Source organism: Pimephales promelas, chromosome 17 (genome assembly GCF_988280905.1).
Source record: "Pimephales promelas chromosome 17, fPimPro1.hap1.1, whole genome shotgun sequence".
Lineage (NCBI taxonomy): Eukaryota > Metazoa > Chordata > Actinopteri > Cypriniformes > Leuciscidae > Pimephales > Pimephales promelas.
This window is the reverse complement of record NC_142785.1, coordinates 9,175,607-9,190,798: the sequence shown is the minus strand read 5'-3', so window position 1 is coordinate 9,190,798 and position 15,192 is coordinate 9,175,607. Positions and strand designations below refer to the sequence as shown.

The 15,192-nt window shown below is 43.4% G+C and overlaps 1 protein-coding gene across 2 annotated transcripts in view; it reads left to right on the top strand.

Annotated features, from left to right (window-relative positions):
* lrp2b (low density lipoprotein receptor-related protein 2b) overlaps positions 1-15,192 on the top strand; it is an 86,782-nt gene that overhangs the window by 5,249 nt on the left and 66,341 nt on the right. Inside the window, exons 5-13 of one of the 2 annotated variants that reach the window (XM_039691185.2) lie at positions 1,683-1,793; positions 1,888-2,001; positions 7,034-7,150; positions 7,284-7,427; positions 12,031-12,147; positions 13,078-13,206; positions 13,621-13,790; positions 13,895-14,118; positions 14,224-14,430. In XM_039691185.2, the coding sequence (XP_039547119.2) occupies positions 1,683-1,793; positions 1,888-2,001; positions 7,034-7,150; positions 7,284-7,427; positions 12,031-12,147; positions 13,078-13,206; positions 13,621-13,790; positions 13,895-14,118; positions 14,224-14,430 (1,333 nt within the window). Of the gene's footprint in view, positions 1-1,682; positions 1,794-1,887; positions 2,002-7,033; positions 7,151-7,283; positions 7,428-12,030; positions 12,148-13,077; positions 13,207-13,620; positions 13,791-13,894; positions 14,119-14,223; positions 14,431-15,192 lie in introns of those variants that run through there. The other variant, XM_089121872.1, reaches the window with a different exon arrangement.

Below are 15,192 nucleotides of genomic sequence, written 5' to 3'. Positions count from 1 at the left end.
CTAAGAAATGGGACACCACTACGCCTCCGTTAAACGTCATTATAAGTCGTCGCTAGCGCCTACGTCACAGGAGATGCGCCGATGTTTATCACAACTTCCAAGATCCCGTCGACAGCTGCAGTTATCTCAGTCGCGTGGGTTACAGCTATTTTCTTGCATCTTGTGAAGTTCGCAGGAAACAACGGAGACGACGAAAATATGTTGCGGGACTATCGTTAGCAAACTACAGTCATTTTAGCGATTTTTTTTTTTTTTTTTTTTACAAACGTTTCTGTGAAGAAACTGACCGTAAATATGAACACAATATTGAATGTAACATAAAGCAAATTATTATTTGTCGTTATAATACTTATTAAAGCCACAAATACTTAAATTTATGGGTCTCCTTTGTCGCTTGGGCAGCCAGCCCTGGGTTAGCAGTGACACTTCTCATACCCCTTCGTTTGAAGTGTGCTCGCGAAAAATCTTCGTTTGAAGGGCTATCTGGCCCTTCTCCCTAGCCCTCCCCCTCCAACCAAAAGAGAATTGGGACAGCCCTACCCCTTCACGTGGACGCGCAAAACGGAGGGGAAGGGGAGTAAGGGGTAGAATTGATTGGCCCAAAATAAGTACAATTTACAAGTTCAAAAAGTTTTCAACCCCTTTGTTCATTCTGGAGCATATGTTTCACCTTTCGTAATACATACTTATGAGTCCCTCAATTGTCCCTGTGAAAAACGGATCTCAAAATCATACAGTCACTGCTGGAAAGGGTTCAAATATGCAAAATATGCAAGAAAACCAAAGAATTTGCAGGACCTGGAGGATATTTCTGAAGAATGTTGGGCAGTTTAATGTCTCAGGACTCCTGAACACCCATTACAAAACAAAACAAAAACAGCAGTGATTCATTCAGGTAAGAATCAAGGGTATGTAAACTTTTGAACAGGGAAATTTTCTCTTTTAGACTTTATGTAAGCATCCTTTATGTCAAATATCTTATTCAGGACAGTACTAAATAATAATATAAATAAATAAATAAAAAAACATTTATTTTGAATGACCTAATTTGTTTTTGTTTTAAATAATTAACATTTTGCTGATTCTGCATAGTACACTTTTGACCACAATATTAGTCCTAAATTATTAAAATAAAATGCAAATATATATATAAAAAAATCTAAACATGGCTCAAACATATATTTAGTAACAAATGTGCATGTTTATTTTAGCACTTCCATCATGGAAACAAAATAATGCATCCTGGGCCTCTCTTTCTACTGTACAATGAAAAGAAATCTGCCGTTTACCACTCAGTAGCAATACAGACTCCTACTAATCAATATTTAGAATGCTTAAAAAGTCTCATAAGGTTAAAAAATTAAAAGTATTATTTCAATAAACATTTTATTTTAATAATCTAACACAGCATATACTTGTTAATGATATTATTTGATCCAGAATGAACTTCAAAAACTAAAATGCATTGCAAACAGGCTTCTGATGAATGTTACAAAGGTCTTTAGCAATGTTATCTTTACAAGACAAAAGGCATATGACCACTTTTAATTGTCCAATACACATAAAAATCTAAGATAAATCAGTTACTATTTTAATATGGTATGCTGGTGGTGGGTAATGAAAAAATCATCTGGTTTTGGAATGCCAATAAAATGCATTGAATTTCCTCTTGTTGAATCCAGATTACCCAGCCTGCACAGAGAAGACATGTGCCAACGGTGCTTGCTATAACAACACTCAGCACTGTAATGGGATACTAGATTGTCGAGATGGATCAGATGAATCCAACTGCAGTGAGTGAGAGTGAACCATCAATCATAGATGCCAGTAAAGCATGTTCAGATTAACCCATTTGACCATATTCTTTGTATTTCTTCCCTGAAACAGCAAGGCATTGTCAGTCACATCAGTTTGAATGTGCCAGTGGATACTGCATCCCGATGGCCTTCGTCTGTGATCACTGGGATGACTGTGGCGACAGCAGTGATGAGAAAAACTGTGGTGGGTCCAATACACACTGAGGACAATACACTTCACCTATTCTACCAAAGCTAGCAATGGCATTACAGAAAGTTAATGTATCAGAATGTGAATGTGGGTGTTTTTGGTTCTTTACATGTGTTGTGATCAAAGTACATTAGATCATTAATACAAGTACCAAAATTACCTTGTATTTGGTATTACCATGATTTTTGGACATGGTAGTAACATGTACTTTTGACCATTTAAGTACCATGGTACATAGCTAACTAATAGTTCCCTTTCGAAGGGAACTCAACAATACGTCGAATGACGCAATGGGGAACGCCTCAGGCGTGACAGGTGTCTGAAATCAAATATCAACTCACAGTAATCAGGTTGACCGGCGACAGCCCGTGCATCATCAGCTTGAATGATGAGCGCGTCAATCTGGATGTATAAGAAGGGCGCCTTGAAACCGTGACAACATTCTTTTCGTCTTCAGGGACTGTTTGTCTGTTTGATAGTATCAACGATTAAGCGCGCAGAGACGTGGAGAAACACTTTGCGCGAGTGTGCCGACTTGTGTCCAGATATTTCACACTGGAGGATTCACACGATCTGTGCGTGTTCTGCCTGAGAGAAGAGCATTCGCGGGAAGCTCACGAGGGAGTTTTTTGCGCGAACTGAGAGTTTTCCTTTCAGAACTCTCTGCTCTCGTCTGACCCACTTCTCGAGGGAAGTGGGCGCGGCATCTGAACCCCGCGGTTCCGGTTCCCGCTCGGGCTGAGGCTCAGTGGTGGTTGAGCTCGTGGAGCTTTCAGACGGAGCTGGCAGATTATCGGGAGAGGGGCGTTAACCTCGCGGATGATCTACCAGCTGACGAGGGTAAGTTACAGATTAATGTTGAACATCTAAGAAGAGAGAAAATGAGCACTCTCTCTCTTTGGTGAATCTGTAACTGTTCTCTTCGGGCAGGGCAGGAGTTGGCTGTAATATATATATATATATATATATATATATAGAAAAGGATGTCAGTTTGGTTGAGACCGAACCATTTCAGCCCTCCTGCCCAGTGTACGCTGAGCTGGTTGACATTATGGGGCGCGCCACAGACAGATTGCAGTTGCAGTGGAGGCGCGTCTGGGAGGAACCCGCTCATGGTATTTTGGATGGCTGGTTCCTCCCCACCCATAAGCCACCAGCCCGGATGAGCCTTCCATTCCTTTCTGATCTCCACGCTGGGATTGAGAGGGTATGGAAGAATCCGTTCTCCTCACGTCTCTATCTGCATCAGCGGGCTAGTTTCGCTGCTGTGGAGGGAGCCGTGGAGCACGGATATGTGTCGATGCCGCCAGTGGACGAGACGTTGGCTAACTATCTCGTCTCTGGTTGGTCCTCTTCACTAAGAGCTCTGACCCTGTCATCCAAGCTGCTCAAGACATCTTCATGCTTGAATGACAGAGCGTACATGGCAGCAGGTCAGGCAGGTGCGGTTCTGCACGCCCTTGTGGTCCTCAGGCCTACCAGACTGATCTGCTGCGGGACTCCGGGCCACCAAGCAATCTGCTGTTCCGTCAGTGCTATGGTGGCCACGGAGAGACATCTGTGGGAGCTCCCACATACTGTGGTTGCCGGGTTACAGGCCTCACTAGGCCTTCCTGGTTATGAGCTCCCACTGATTGTGGTCGCCAGGTTACAGGCCTCACCAGGCCTTCCTGGTTATGAGCTCCCACATGCTGTGGTCGCTGGGTTACAGGCTTCACCAGGCCTTCCTGGTTATGAGCTCCCACATACTGTGGTTGCCAGGTTAAAGGCCTCACCAGGCCTTCCTGGTTATGAGCTCCCACACATTGTGGTCGCCAGGTTACAGGCCTCACCAGGCCTTCCTGGTTATGAGCTCCCACGTACTGTGGTCGCCAGGTTACAGGCCTCACCAGGCCTTCCTGGTTATGAGCTCCCACATGCTGTGGTCGCTGGGTTACAGGCTTCACCAGGCCTTCCTGGTTATGAGCTCCCATATACTGTGGTCGCCAGGTTACAAGCCTCACCAGGCCTTCCTGGTTATGAGCTCCCACATACTGTGGTCGCCAGGTTACAGGCCTCAATAGGCCTTCCTGGTTATGAGCTCCCACACATTGTGGTCGCTACGTTACAGGCCTCAAAGGGGCCTTCCTGGTTATAGTTCCCACATACTGTGGTTGCCGGGTTACAGGCCTCACCAGGCCTTCCTGGTTATGAGCTCCCATTTATTGTGGTCGCCAGGTTACAGGCCTCACCAGGCCTTCCTGGTTATGAGCTCCCCCTTATTGTGGTCGCCAGGTTACAGGCCTCACCAGGCCTTCCTGGTTGTGAGCTCCCACATGCTGTGGTCGCTGGGTTACAGGCTTCACCAGGCCTTCCTGGTTATGAGCTCCCACATACTGTGGTCACCAGGATACGAGCTCTCACATACTGTGGTCGCCAGGTTAAAGGCCTCACCAGGCCTTCCTGGTTATGAGCTCCCACACATTGTTGTCGCCAGGTTATAGGCCTCACCAGGCCTTCCTGGTTATGAGCTCCCACATACTGTGGTCGCCAGGTTACAGGCCTCACCAGGCCTTCCTGGTTATGAGCTCCCACACATTGTGGTCGCCAGGTTACAGGCTTCACCAGGCCTTCCTGGTTATGAGTTCCCACATACTGTGGTAGTCAGTTTACAGGCCTCACCCAGCCTTCCTGAATGTGGGCTCCCACATGCTGCGGTAGCCAGAATACAGCCTCACCACCTTTCCTGAGCACTTTGCTCCCACTCTGTGGTCACCAGGCTTCAGGCTTCATTGGCCTTCCTGGTTATGAGTTGTCACATATCAGGTTGCAGGCTTCACCAGGCCTTCCTGAATGTGAAACCCCCACTTTTCGTGGTCGCTAAGTTGTAGTGGTGAGTCTTCACATGTCAGGCTGCAGGCCTCAGCGGCCTTCCTGAATGTGAGCTCCCCATGCATTGGGACTATCGGGTGTTAGGCCTTGTCAGGCCTTCCTGATTATGGGTTCCCACTTGTTGTGGCTGCCAGGTTACAGGCCTCAAGTTCGGCCTTCCTGAATTCAGAGTGAAGTACACAAACCCATACTTCACCTATTATTGTGGTAAGTCACCCGACGAGATGTCTTGTGCACTTTTTAAAACCCATTCCTTATGGTGAGGGTCACGCGCGGTATGCTTCGGTCCCTTCTTATGTGGCTCAGACCCCGGTCTTTCCTCGGGTCCCACTTTAAGAGTTCTTAAGAGCTAACTTCTCGAAGTAGCTCCCACTTGGTGTGGTTTTTCAGGTACACCAGGCTGGGTCTCCCTGACCTTCCTGAGTACGAGCTGCCACCGGATGTGGTCGCCAGGTTACAGGCCTTACCAGGCCTTCCTGGTCACGAGCTCCCACACACTGTGGTCGTCAGGTTACAGGCCTCACTAGGCCTTCCTGGTTATGAGCTCCCACATACTGTGGTCGCCAGGTTACGAGCTCCCGCATACTGTGGTCGCCAGGTTACAGGCCTTACCAGGCCTTCCTGGCCATGAGCTCCCACACACTGTGGTCGCCAGGTTACAGGCCTCAACGGGCCTTCCTGAATTCAGAGTGAAGTACACAAACCCATACTTCACCTATTATTGTGCTAAGTCACCCGACGAGATGTCTTGTGCACTTTTTAAAATCCATTTCTTATGGTGAGGGTCACGCGCAGTATGCTTCGGTCCCTTCTTATGTGGTTCAGACTTCGGTTCTTCACTTTGGGTCCCACTCTAGATGTGTCTTTGTCACAATACATTACGACAGGCACTTCCCTTGTTCAAGCTATCTCCCACAACTGGTGGTTTTAGGTCTCATTAGACCTGTTTCGAGGTAGCCCCATATTGTGGGTCTGTCAGGTTTCTAGCCTCTGGCTTTCCTGAAGGATGAGCTTCCACATGCTGTGGTCGTTGGGTTTCAGGCCGCACAGTGTACGGCCTTCCTGACATGAGCCCTCATGTTTCAGAGCTCCCCACACAGGGGGTCATCAGGTCTTAGGTCTCATTGACCTTCCTGATTTTGATCCCTCTCTTACTTCCTCAGTGCTCAAAGCGAGCACTGGGTGGAAACTCGTGGATTGAGTGTACGATTCCCGTTGTTTTGAGGTTGAGTCACACTCTCTGGAGGATCCCGTCTCTGTGATCCGAAACTTGATGGTTTCTGCCAGCTTCGCGGGCCTTCAGTTTTTGGATGCCTTTCCTAGGCAATTTCCAGAGGCTCTGTCTTGGACGGACAGGCTATGGCCAGACTGTGTGTCTTAGTACAGATCACCAGGCCAGCCTGGGGGCATTTCAGGAGGAGTGTTCTCCTGAATAGTGACTGGCTGGGGGTCCCTTTGGCCCCCTAGCCACACTCCCTAGAAGGGACCCCTTCTATTTTGAAGTTGTGGTCCTAAAGCCTTTGAGCTGGCCCCGATTTACCCACGTTATTACGTTCTGGTTTTTCTTGGTTCATTAGCTTGGGCTATGACCGGTAGGGAGTGCTGTCACTGACAGCCCGATGTAACATAGGGTGAGTGGTTTCAGTGTTCCTTGGAATTACTGGTTCTGACAGTTGTCACTGCCTTTTCGGCATGCACTCCCCTCAGCATGGCGGAGTGGGTATTTCGTTCCCCATTGCGTCATTCGACGTATTGTTGAGTTCCCTTCGAAAGGGAACGTCTCAGGTTACGACTGTAACCTATGTTCCCTGAGAACAGGGAACGAGACAATACGTCTCGTTGCCATGCCTCGGGGCCTGCCTGCAACAGTCCCTTCAGACGATAGGATGTTGTCACGGTTTCAAGGCGCCCTTCTTATACATCCAGATTGACGCGCTCATCATTCAAGCTGATGATGCACGGGCTGTCGCCGGTCAACCTGATTACTGTGAGTTGATATTTGATTTCAGACACCTGTCACGCCTGAGGCGTTCCCCATTGCGTCATTCGACGTATTGTCTCGTTCCCTGTTCTCAGGGAACATAGGTTACAGTCGTAACCTGAGACGTTTTTTTTTCTGCCACATAAAGCACTGCTGTGTTGTCTTCTTTGCCAGAGTATCGGACCTGTGCTGGGTCAGAGTTTGCCTGCAGTAATGGCCGCTGTATGCCTCAGCAGTGGGTGTGTGATGGTATCAACGACTGTGGAGACTTTAGCGATGAAAATGGATGTGGTGAGATTGACACCTCCTTTCTCCTGTCAATATGCAACAGATTCAATCACATCTATTAAATAAGATTTAGATGATAAATAAAAAACATATGATTAATTAGTTAAGCCTATATGCTGAGGATTTCATACTTCAGACCCAGGGATCCGAAACTGTTATCCTGGTGAATGGCCCTGTCCTGGCTCTTCGATGTGTGTGCCAATAAACAAAGTGTGTGACGAACACCCCGACTGCCCTGGTGGAACAGATGAGAGCAACACTACAGCACATCTGACCTGCGGTAAACACCTAAAAGACATTTTATAAAATTATTTTATTTTTTTACATAATTATTATTAGTAATAATAATAATATTATTAGGGTTGCGTTTTAATTTTCACCTGTTATGTATATACGAAATTAGGAAATGCAAATGTAAACCGCGTATTGAGTCGCGGTTTCAAACTCATTGATCAATGGGTTATTGTGACGTTGTGCGGAGAAATAGTGCTGAGGCTGGATCCAGACGCAGTGTAGCTTTATTAATCAAACTCAGGAACAGGGTACATAGACTAGAACAGGACTCGGAATCAAAAAACACCAACGTTACATACAGTACATTAATTCAACAAACAATAAAGACAGGGCAGAAACACAGGGCTTAAATAATCAAGGACAAACGAGCTAGACAAGATAACAAGGGGGCGTGAAAAATAATAGACAGGGAACCACTAATAATGAAAACACACAAAACCCACATTATGACATACCCCCCCCCCCCCCCTCAAGGGCGGCTCCTGACGCCCAGAAACACAACAAAAAATACAGGAGGGCGGAGGAGCATAGGCAGTCCTGGGGGAGGGATGGAGGGCCAGCCCCGTGCAGGGGAACGGGACCAGGAGGTAGCCAGGGCGGGCCTGGGTCGTACAGCGCGGGCATACCAGACTGGGCCGGAGACCAGGGCGGAGCAGGACGAGGCGGAGGCCAGGGCGGAGCAGGACGAGGAGTCTGGGTACGCTCACCGGGGCCTGGCAAACCGAACGAGTCCTCCTTCTCCTCCTCCTGTGGCGGCGTGTCACAGGGCTAGACAAACTCGCTGGGCTGGACGACTCACTCAATTGACTTGAAGATTCATCACTCACTTGAACTGGAGATTCATCACTCACTTGAACTGAAGACTCATCACTCACTTGAACTGGAGATTCATCACTCACTTGAACTTAAGACTCATCACTCACTTGAACTGGAGATTCACTCGCGGGCTTGAGTGAAGTGTATGCTCGTCGGGGCTCACGTGAAGCGCGGGCTCGGCGGCTGGGCTGACGTGAGTCCATGAGTCGCGGGCTCGGCTGGGCTGACGTGAGTCCATGAGTCGCGGGCTCGGCTGGGCTGACGTGAGTCGCAGGCTCGTTAATGCACACGTGAAGCGCGGCCTCAAAACAAGTGCTTCATTGCTCTGAAGAAGAATTTAACTACACCAAAGGACTGGAACTCGTGACCAACATTCGTTAAGGCAGCAGAAATAATAAATCATAAAGATAAATTAGAATTGGCTGAGAGTTGTTCTGAAGGAGAGGTTCCACATGGTATCAAAGGAGGTATCGTAGTCTCTTTACAATGAAAAGGGATTTGGAAACACTCAGAAGCAAGCCATTAGATACTACAACAGAAACAATGGCTAGAAGGGTCCAGGCAAACTCAGAGCTCTAGTACATTGGTTTATAAAAAAAAATCTGCATCTTTTGTGAGAAGTCTTCAAAGTTCAGACCAGGAACAAAAAGTAGAGAGCCGTTAATCTAGTCTGCGTCTTGGCAGTCTGATGCTGCAGTTAGAAATGCAGCTTTAGCCAACCAGGATAAAAGAATGATTGCAGTTACTAGCAGAGAGCTGATAGCAGAAGAAGCTCACTACCGCAAGAGTTGTTATACATTTACATTTTATTTACATGTATTCATTTAGCCGACGCTTTTATCCAAAGCGACTTACAATTGTTATGCATGTCAGAGGTCACACGCCTCTGGAGCAACTAGGGGTTAAGTGTCTTGCTCAGGGACACATCAGTGTCTCACAGTGGATTCGAACCCGGGTCTCACACCAAAGGCATGTGTCTTATCCACTGCGCCATCATCACCCACATGTTATACCAGACTAAACGCCTGGGACACTCTGTATCTTACACATAAAATCTTACAGATTTTAGTTAGGTTAGTCACCTAATTATCAAGCTGGAATATGCCGACGTTGTCTGGAGGCTTGCCCTACTATCCCTAGCCCGGTGGGAAAGGTTAGATTATTTATTGATAATTAATATAATTTATTCTTTGATAAAGAATGGCGACCTGGAGCCGGACTGGATGATTGGCCCAGCAGCTCCAGAGGCAGAGCTTGACTTCATATCATACAAATGTACATGCTCATGCACTCTTCCAAAGTGTACCTGTTCAGACCTATGCAAACTGGATTGTGACAAAAGAGAGCAGAAAGATTTAGTGGAAAGTGGCCTTGACATTGGTGGGGATGAAGATAATGATGACAGGCACTGACTAAGTGATTCTTAAAAGGATAGTTAACGCAAAAATGTAAATTCTGTTAGTAATTACTCTCATGTTGTTCCAACCCCGTAAAACTTTTGTTCATCTTCGGAACACAAATTAAGATATTTTTGATAACACATAAGCATTATGCTGTTAAACTATGTGAACTGACTCGAGGTCCACAGAGAAGGAAATTAATTGTTGAAATAAAGTTGTTGTTGTTTTTTTTTTTTTTTTTTTTTTTTTTTTTTTTTTTTTGCGAGATTGAGAACTTTACAGTGAGAAGATTGAGCCACTGTCATTTGGACTAATTTAACAATGTCTTTAATGACTTTTCAGGGCTGGGAAGTTTCAATCCCTTAGAAGCTTATGGAGGACTGATCCAGCTCTCAGATTTAATCACAAATATCTTCATTTGTGTTCCGAAGATTAACGAAGGTCTTACGGGGTTGGAACAACATGAGGGAGATTAATTACTGACAGAGTTTACATTTTGGGGTGAACTACCCCTTTAAAGCTGCTCATTTGTACACTCTAAGATTTTGATAGGGTTGATAAACCACTCTTGTGCTTTAGTTTTCTTCTTGGGGCTAACATCCAAGGTGGATGTTCATGAAAATGTTTTCCTAAAAATGTAGGGAGATATACTGAATCATATTTGTACAACATATTCTTTTGTGTTCATAAAATTTCAAAATTGTGTTATATTTTCCTTCGTTTTTTGTATATTTTCTTTCCTAAAGAGCCTATCCATTATTTTATTTTACTTTATTCAATTTCACCGTGATATTTCATCATTAAAGAGAAGATCTAAAGCAATAGATATGTCAATATAACACAGTTAATAAATATTGAGATTTATTTTGCATAATTTGAAAATTTCAGCACGTTTAAATGTAAAATTGATCATTTTCATACCTTAAGCTACATTCATGGCACTGCTATCATGCATTTTTGTGGTCAGGGGGCATGCCTGTTTTGAAAAATAAACATTAGAATTGGTGCCCTTTTTGATACCAATTTTCTGCCCGCCTCACGGACTATAATGTGAACTCGGGAGGTGTCGAGAACGAGCCAGTAATAAGAGGTCCTCCAAGGAACAAGCCTGAGCTATATACCGGTCAAGAGTCCAGTTGGGAAAGTCCCGTGGCATCCATCGAGCGATCTTATAATCCAGCCCATTCAGAAACAGGCCCATGAGCTGGATAGACTGGCCCTCTTGCAATAACGTCGACAGGTACAGTATTCTCCCAGAGCCCGGTTGCTGACAACTGCTGGACCCATTTTGTGGTTGGTTGTTCTGTGACGTTGTGCGGAGAAATAGGCTGGATCCAGACGCAGTGTAGCTTTATTAAATGAATTTAATAAACAAATAAATAAATAAATAAATAAACAAATGTGTGAAAAATACCTTTATACATATGGAAATAATAAGTAAATAAGGGCATAAAGAAATAAAAGTAAAAATACTCATTTATTTGTTCTTTTTTTACATTTCTTTGAATATTTATTTATGTATTTATTTATGTATTTTTGCCTTTTTACATTTCTTTGTATATTTATTTATGTATTTATTTATTTTTAAACCAGCTTTGGCATTCCATACTTCAGCTTATTGGTCAAATTCAGATAATTCAGAACTTTTTAGACATTTTTAAAAATTATCGTGAGGTCGAGAGGTTCGGCTCGGCTCATATTTTCCTAGCACACGACAAGAGCCCCAGATTCCCTTTCAGTCAAAAGAAACCTTCGTATGTAGAGCAGGCTGTCGCAATGCAGTTGTGTCCGGCTTCCGCCTCCTCCTGGTGGGGTAATCCACGCCTCCTGTCCAAGGCCTGTAATTTTCGTCCGAGAGTTTACAAGACCTGTGTACAGGCTGCTTCCGCCCTTCATGCCATGGCGCTCTTGCAGGTCCACCAGGCCCAGGCGCTCATGGACATGAACGAGGGTGGTTCTGACCCAGACCTCCTCTGGGGGGCTCCGTGTGGCAACCGACCTCGCCCTCCGGGGGACAAAGGAAACCACACGTTCAGTCGGTCCGGCCCTTTCCATAAATACAGAACGGTCCCTTAATGGCGGGGAAACAGTAAAGTAGATTGTGAAGTACACAACCAGTGGACTAGCCTACTTAAAAATTATGTTACTCCGAATTATTTGTTCACATCTTGTGCAATGTACAAAAATATTTTCAGAAAATGTATTTGTCTGGGTTAAAGTCACATATTATTATAATATTCATGATGACCAGATATTCTTTGATGTGACATTCATTTGCATATTTCATGCATGTGACAGACAAGCTGTGATCACTCAGCTGCCCCAGATACTTACAGTAACTAACTACCTCTGATAACACTCTCTGTCCTGCAGGTTTACATCAGTGTTCTGCACTGAGCTGTGAGTACCGCTGTCATCCCAGCCCGCAGGGTGGAGCCTGCTACTGTCCCGATGGCTTCACTGTGGCCAATGACAGCCGCACCTGTGTGGGTCAGTGCATAAGACCCCTTATCTGATTACAGATCTGATTATTATCACATTATACAAGACATAATAATCTCTGATAATAATAATCTGAGTTTATACAATCCAGTTTTTCAAAATAACCCTTAATATATTGGATTAGCACTTTAAGATGGATTTAGCATGTGGGTTAATGACTAATAAGGTTGTCTGAGATTATGAAAAGGAGAAATCCTTTAAAAAACTAGTTCAAAATGCAAGTGTCAAGTTCTCAGAAATGTAATTTTTGTATTCAGATTGCTTTCATACATTTTTGATAGACATTGTGTCAATATAATACAATGTTACACCTTAAAACTCAAATGCATGTGAGAATACATGAAGAGTTCAGATGCAAAAGCCTCTAAGTGCCATTTGAAATTTTCTTTTAGAACGATAATTTTTATCGAGTAAGAAATTACTGAACTTAAATATACAAGCTTGATAAAAATGATCATTCTAGAAGAAAATTTCAAATGGCACTTAGAGGCTTTTGCATCTGAACTCTTTACATAATCATTGTTTTTTATTTTGTTTTATTTATTTATTTTTTTTAAAGAAAGTATTTTAGGTATTATAGTTTTAATTTTAAATGACAACAAAATGGCTTCTTGTCACATGACAATAAAATGGCTTCCTGCAGTTTGGTTTTGCAGCACTTTGATTTGATGGACAAATATGTTTAGACAGATTTACTGCTTTTTAAAAAAGTGAAATTATATACAATCTCTGGAATTTTTCACCACCTAGACATGACTTTAATCCTAACAAAAACATCTAAATTACTTTTAATTCTGAAATGTAAAATGTATTTCGCAATGCAAGTCATTGTATGTATGAATGCAAATGATTCACTTAACAAATCTGGACAAAAGAAATGAGTCACATCATTGACCCATGTATGTGGTTCATCCTCAGACTATGATGACTGTAAAATTTGGGGTATCTGTGATCATTTCTGTGAGGATCGCCCAGGTACACATCATTGCAGCTGTGCTGATGGATATTTCCTGGAGCAGGGTCATGTCTGCAAGGCCAATATTTCAGGCAAGTGGAAAATAGAACTGAAAATGCTTTTTACATGCTAAAATGTGTCAAACATAATGCTTGCCGTAATGAGTGGTATTTCTAAATTTAATTCTAATGTAACAAGTAACATACAACAAGTAACAAACAAAATACATTAATTCCAATGTAACAATTCTAAAGTTTGAAATTTTAATACAAGATCACAGCAGCCTTTCCCACAGTACTTTGAATACCATTCAAAGCAATTTTGTAAAATATGTAATTTAGTTATACAATACAGATAAAACAAAAATTGTATATTCATATAGTCAAATGTTATAGTATTATATAGTTAACAGTTGTTTTATTTTTTAGGCTGTGCACAGCATTTTAGAATTGTATCTACATTTCGATAGTAAGTTGTAATGTCTCATATCTTCTTGGTGCTGACAGGGGGTTTACCACAGCTGATCTTCACAGATGGGCGTGATATTAAGATGGCAGATATTCATGGGCGGTTTGTCAGACTTCTCGTCCAATCAGACGGTAAAGGTTACGCTGTGGGTGTTGGTTACAACTGGCACACTCAAAGGATCTTCTGGACAGATACCAATTCTCAGAAGGTGTTTCATGGTTTATAGAGTGAAAATACAATGTTCTGTAAATGTGAATGCAGTTATGTTCACAAAAAAAAAACAAAAAAAAAAAAACAACACATTTTTTTCAGGTTTACGCCATAAATTTTGATGGTAGTGATAAGACGGAGGTGCTGTCTGAAGCAGTGCACAATGCCCAGAATGTGGCTGTGGACTGGATCAACTTCAAGCTGTACCTGGTTGAGGAGCGTGTGGAGAGAATTGAAGCATGTGATTATGATGGGGGAAACCGTGTCACGCTGATCGCAGAAAACTTGGTGACTCCTCATGGGCTTGCTCTGGACCCAACTGTGGGGTAAGTACAGTTTGTGTGTGTATGTGATTCAGTGTGTTGTAAAGAAAACTTGTTTAACTCATCTGATCTACCTTATTGTCTATTGCTCTATCCTGTCTCCTACAGATACATGTTCTTCACAGACTCTGGCTATAACACAGATAATGTAAAATTGGAGCGGGCCTTCATGGATGGTAGTAACCGATTTGAGTTGGTTAAGACCAGACTGGGTTCCCCTACTGGAATCACCTTGGATTTGGTTACCAAGAGAGTTTACTGGACAGACAGCCATTTTAACCTGGTAGAGACCGTCACATATAGTGGCTTGGACAGGTATTGTACTCTGCAACTCGCTATTTTAAACCTTTTAGGACCATGTAAATGAGTGGTTCTCAACCAGGTAGCCAGATCCCACTAGGATGCCTTAGCAAATATCCAATATCCTCATTATGACCTAATTTTTTTTTAAAAATAAGGTAAAACAAATACAATTCAGGATATTCTTCTTTTATTGCATCCCCTCAAAATTAGTTTTATATATTTATAAAACACACTTTGTTGGGATTTGGTTAAATTCAGTGGATTTCATCTTATGTCAAAAGTGAGGAACAAATTGGGACTTATATAGACGCTTTCAGCAGTGACAACATAAACAAACGGTGCTGCGCATGTGCATTAATCTGGCCCAAACTTAACTTCCGCCAGACTTGCGGAGACAATCCATAACAAGTAAATACCTAGTAACTGGTATTTCTTGCCAGTCAAAGAAAATAAATGTTACCTGGCCAAACTGAAATGTGACACTACCAGACCATTGAACAAAAATTGGAGACAAGATGTTTTTCTACCGACATGTCTGATTTACCGCAGTGTTAAAAAAAACTGTGGCGAGCGCAATGGCGGGGTTTGATAAGGTTAACATAGCTCTCCTTATTAGCTAGGCTTCTTACATGCTTGCTAACCTTTTTTTAAGGTGGGTCCACATTGACAGCATGTTGGATGGATCTGTGCAGCGCTGTTTATGATACTAACCATTCAATACACAGACTGGTCCGCTGTCAATGTGTTTGCGAGAGAGAGAGAGAGAGAGCGTGC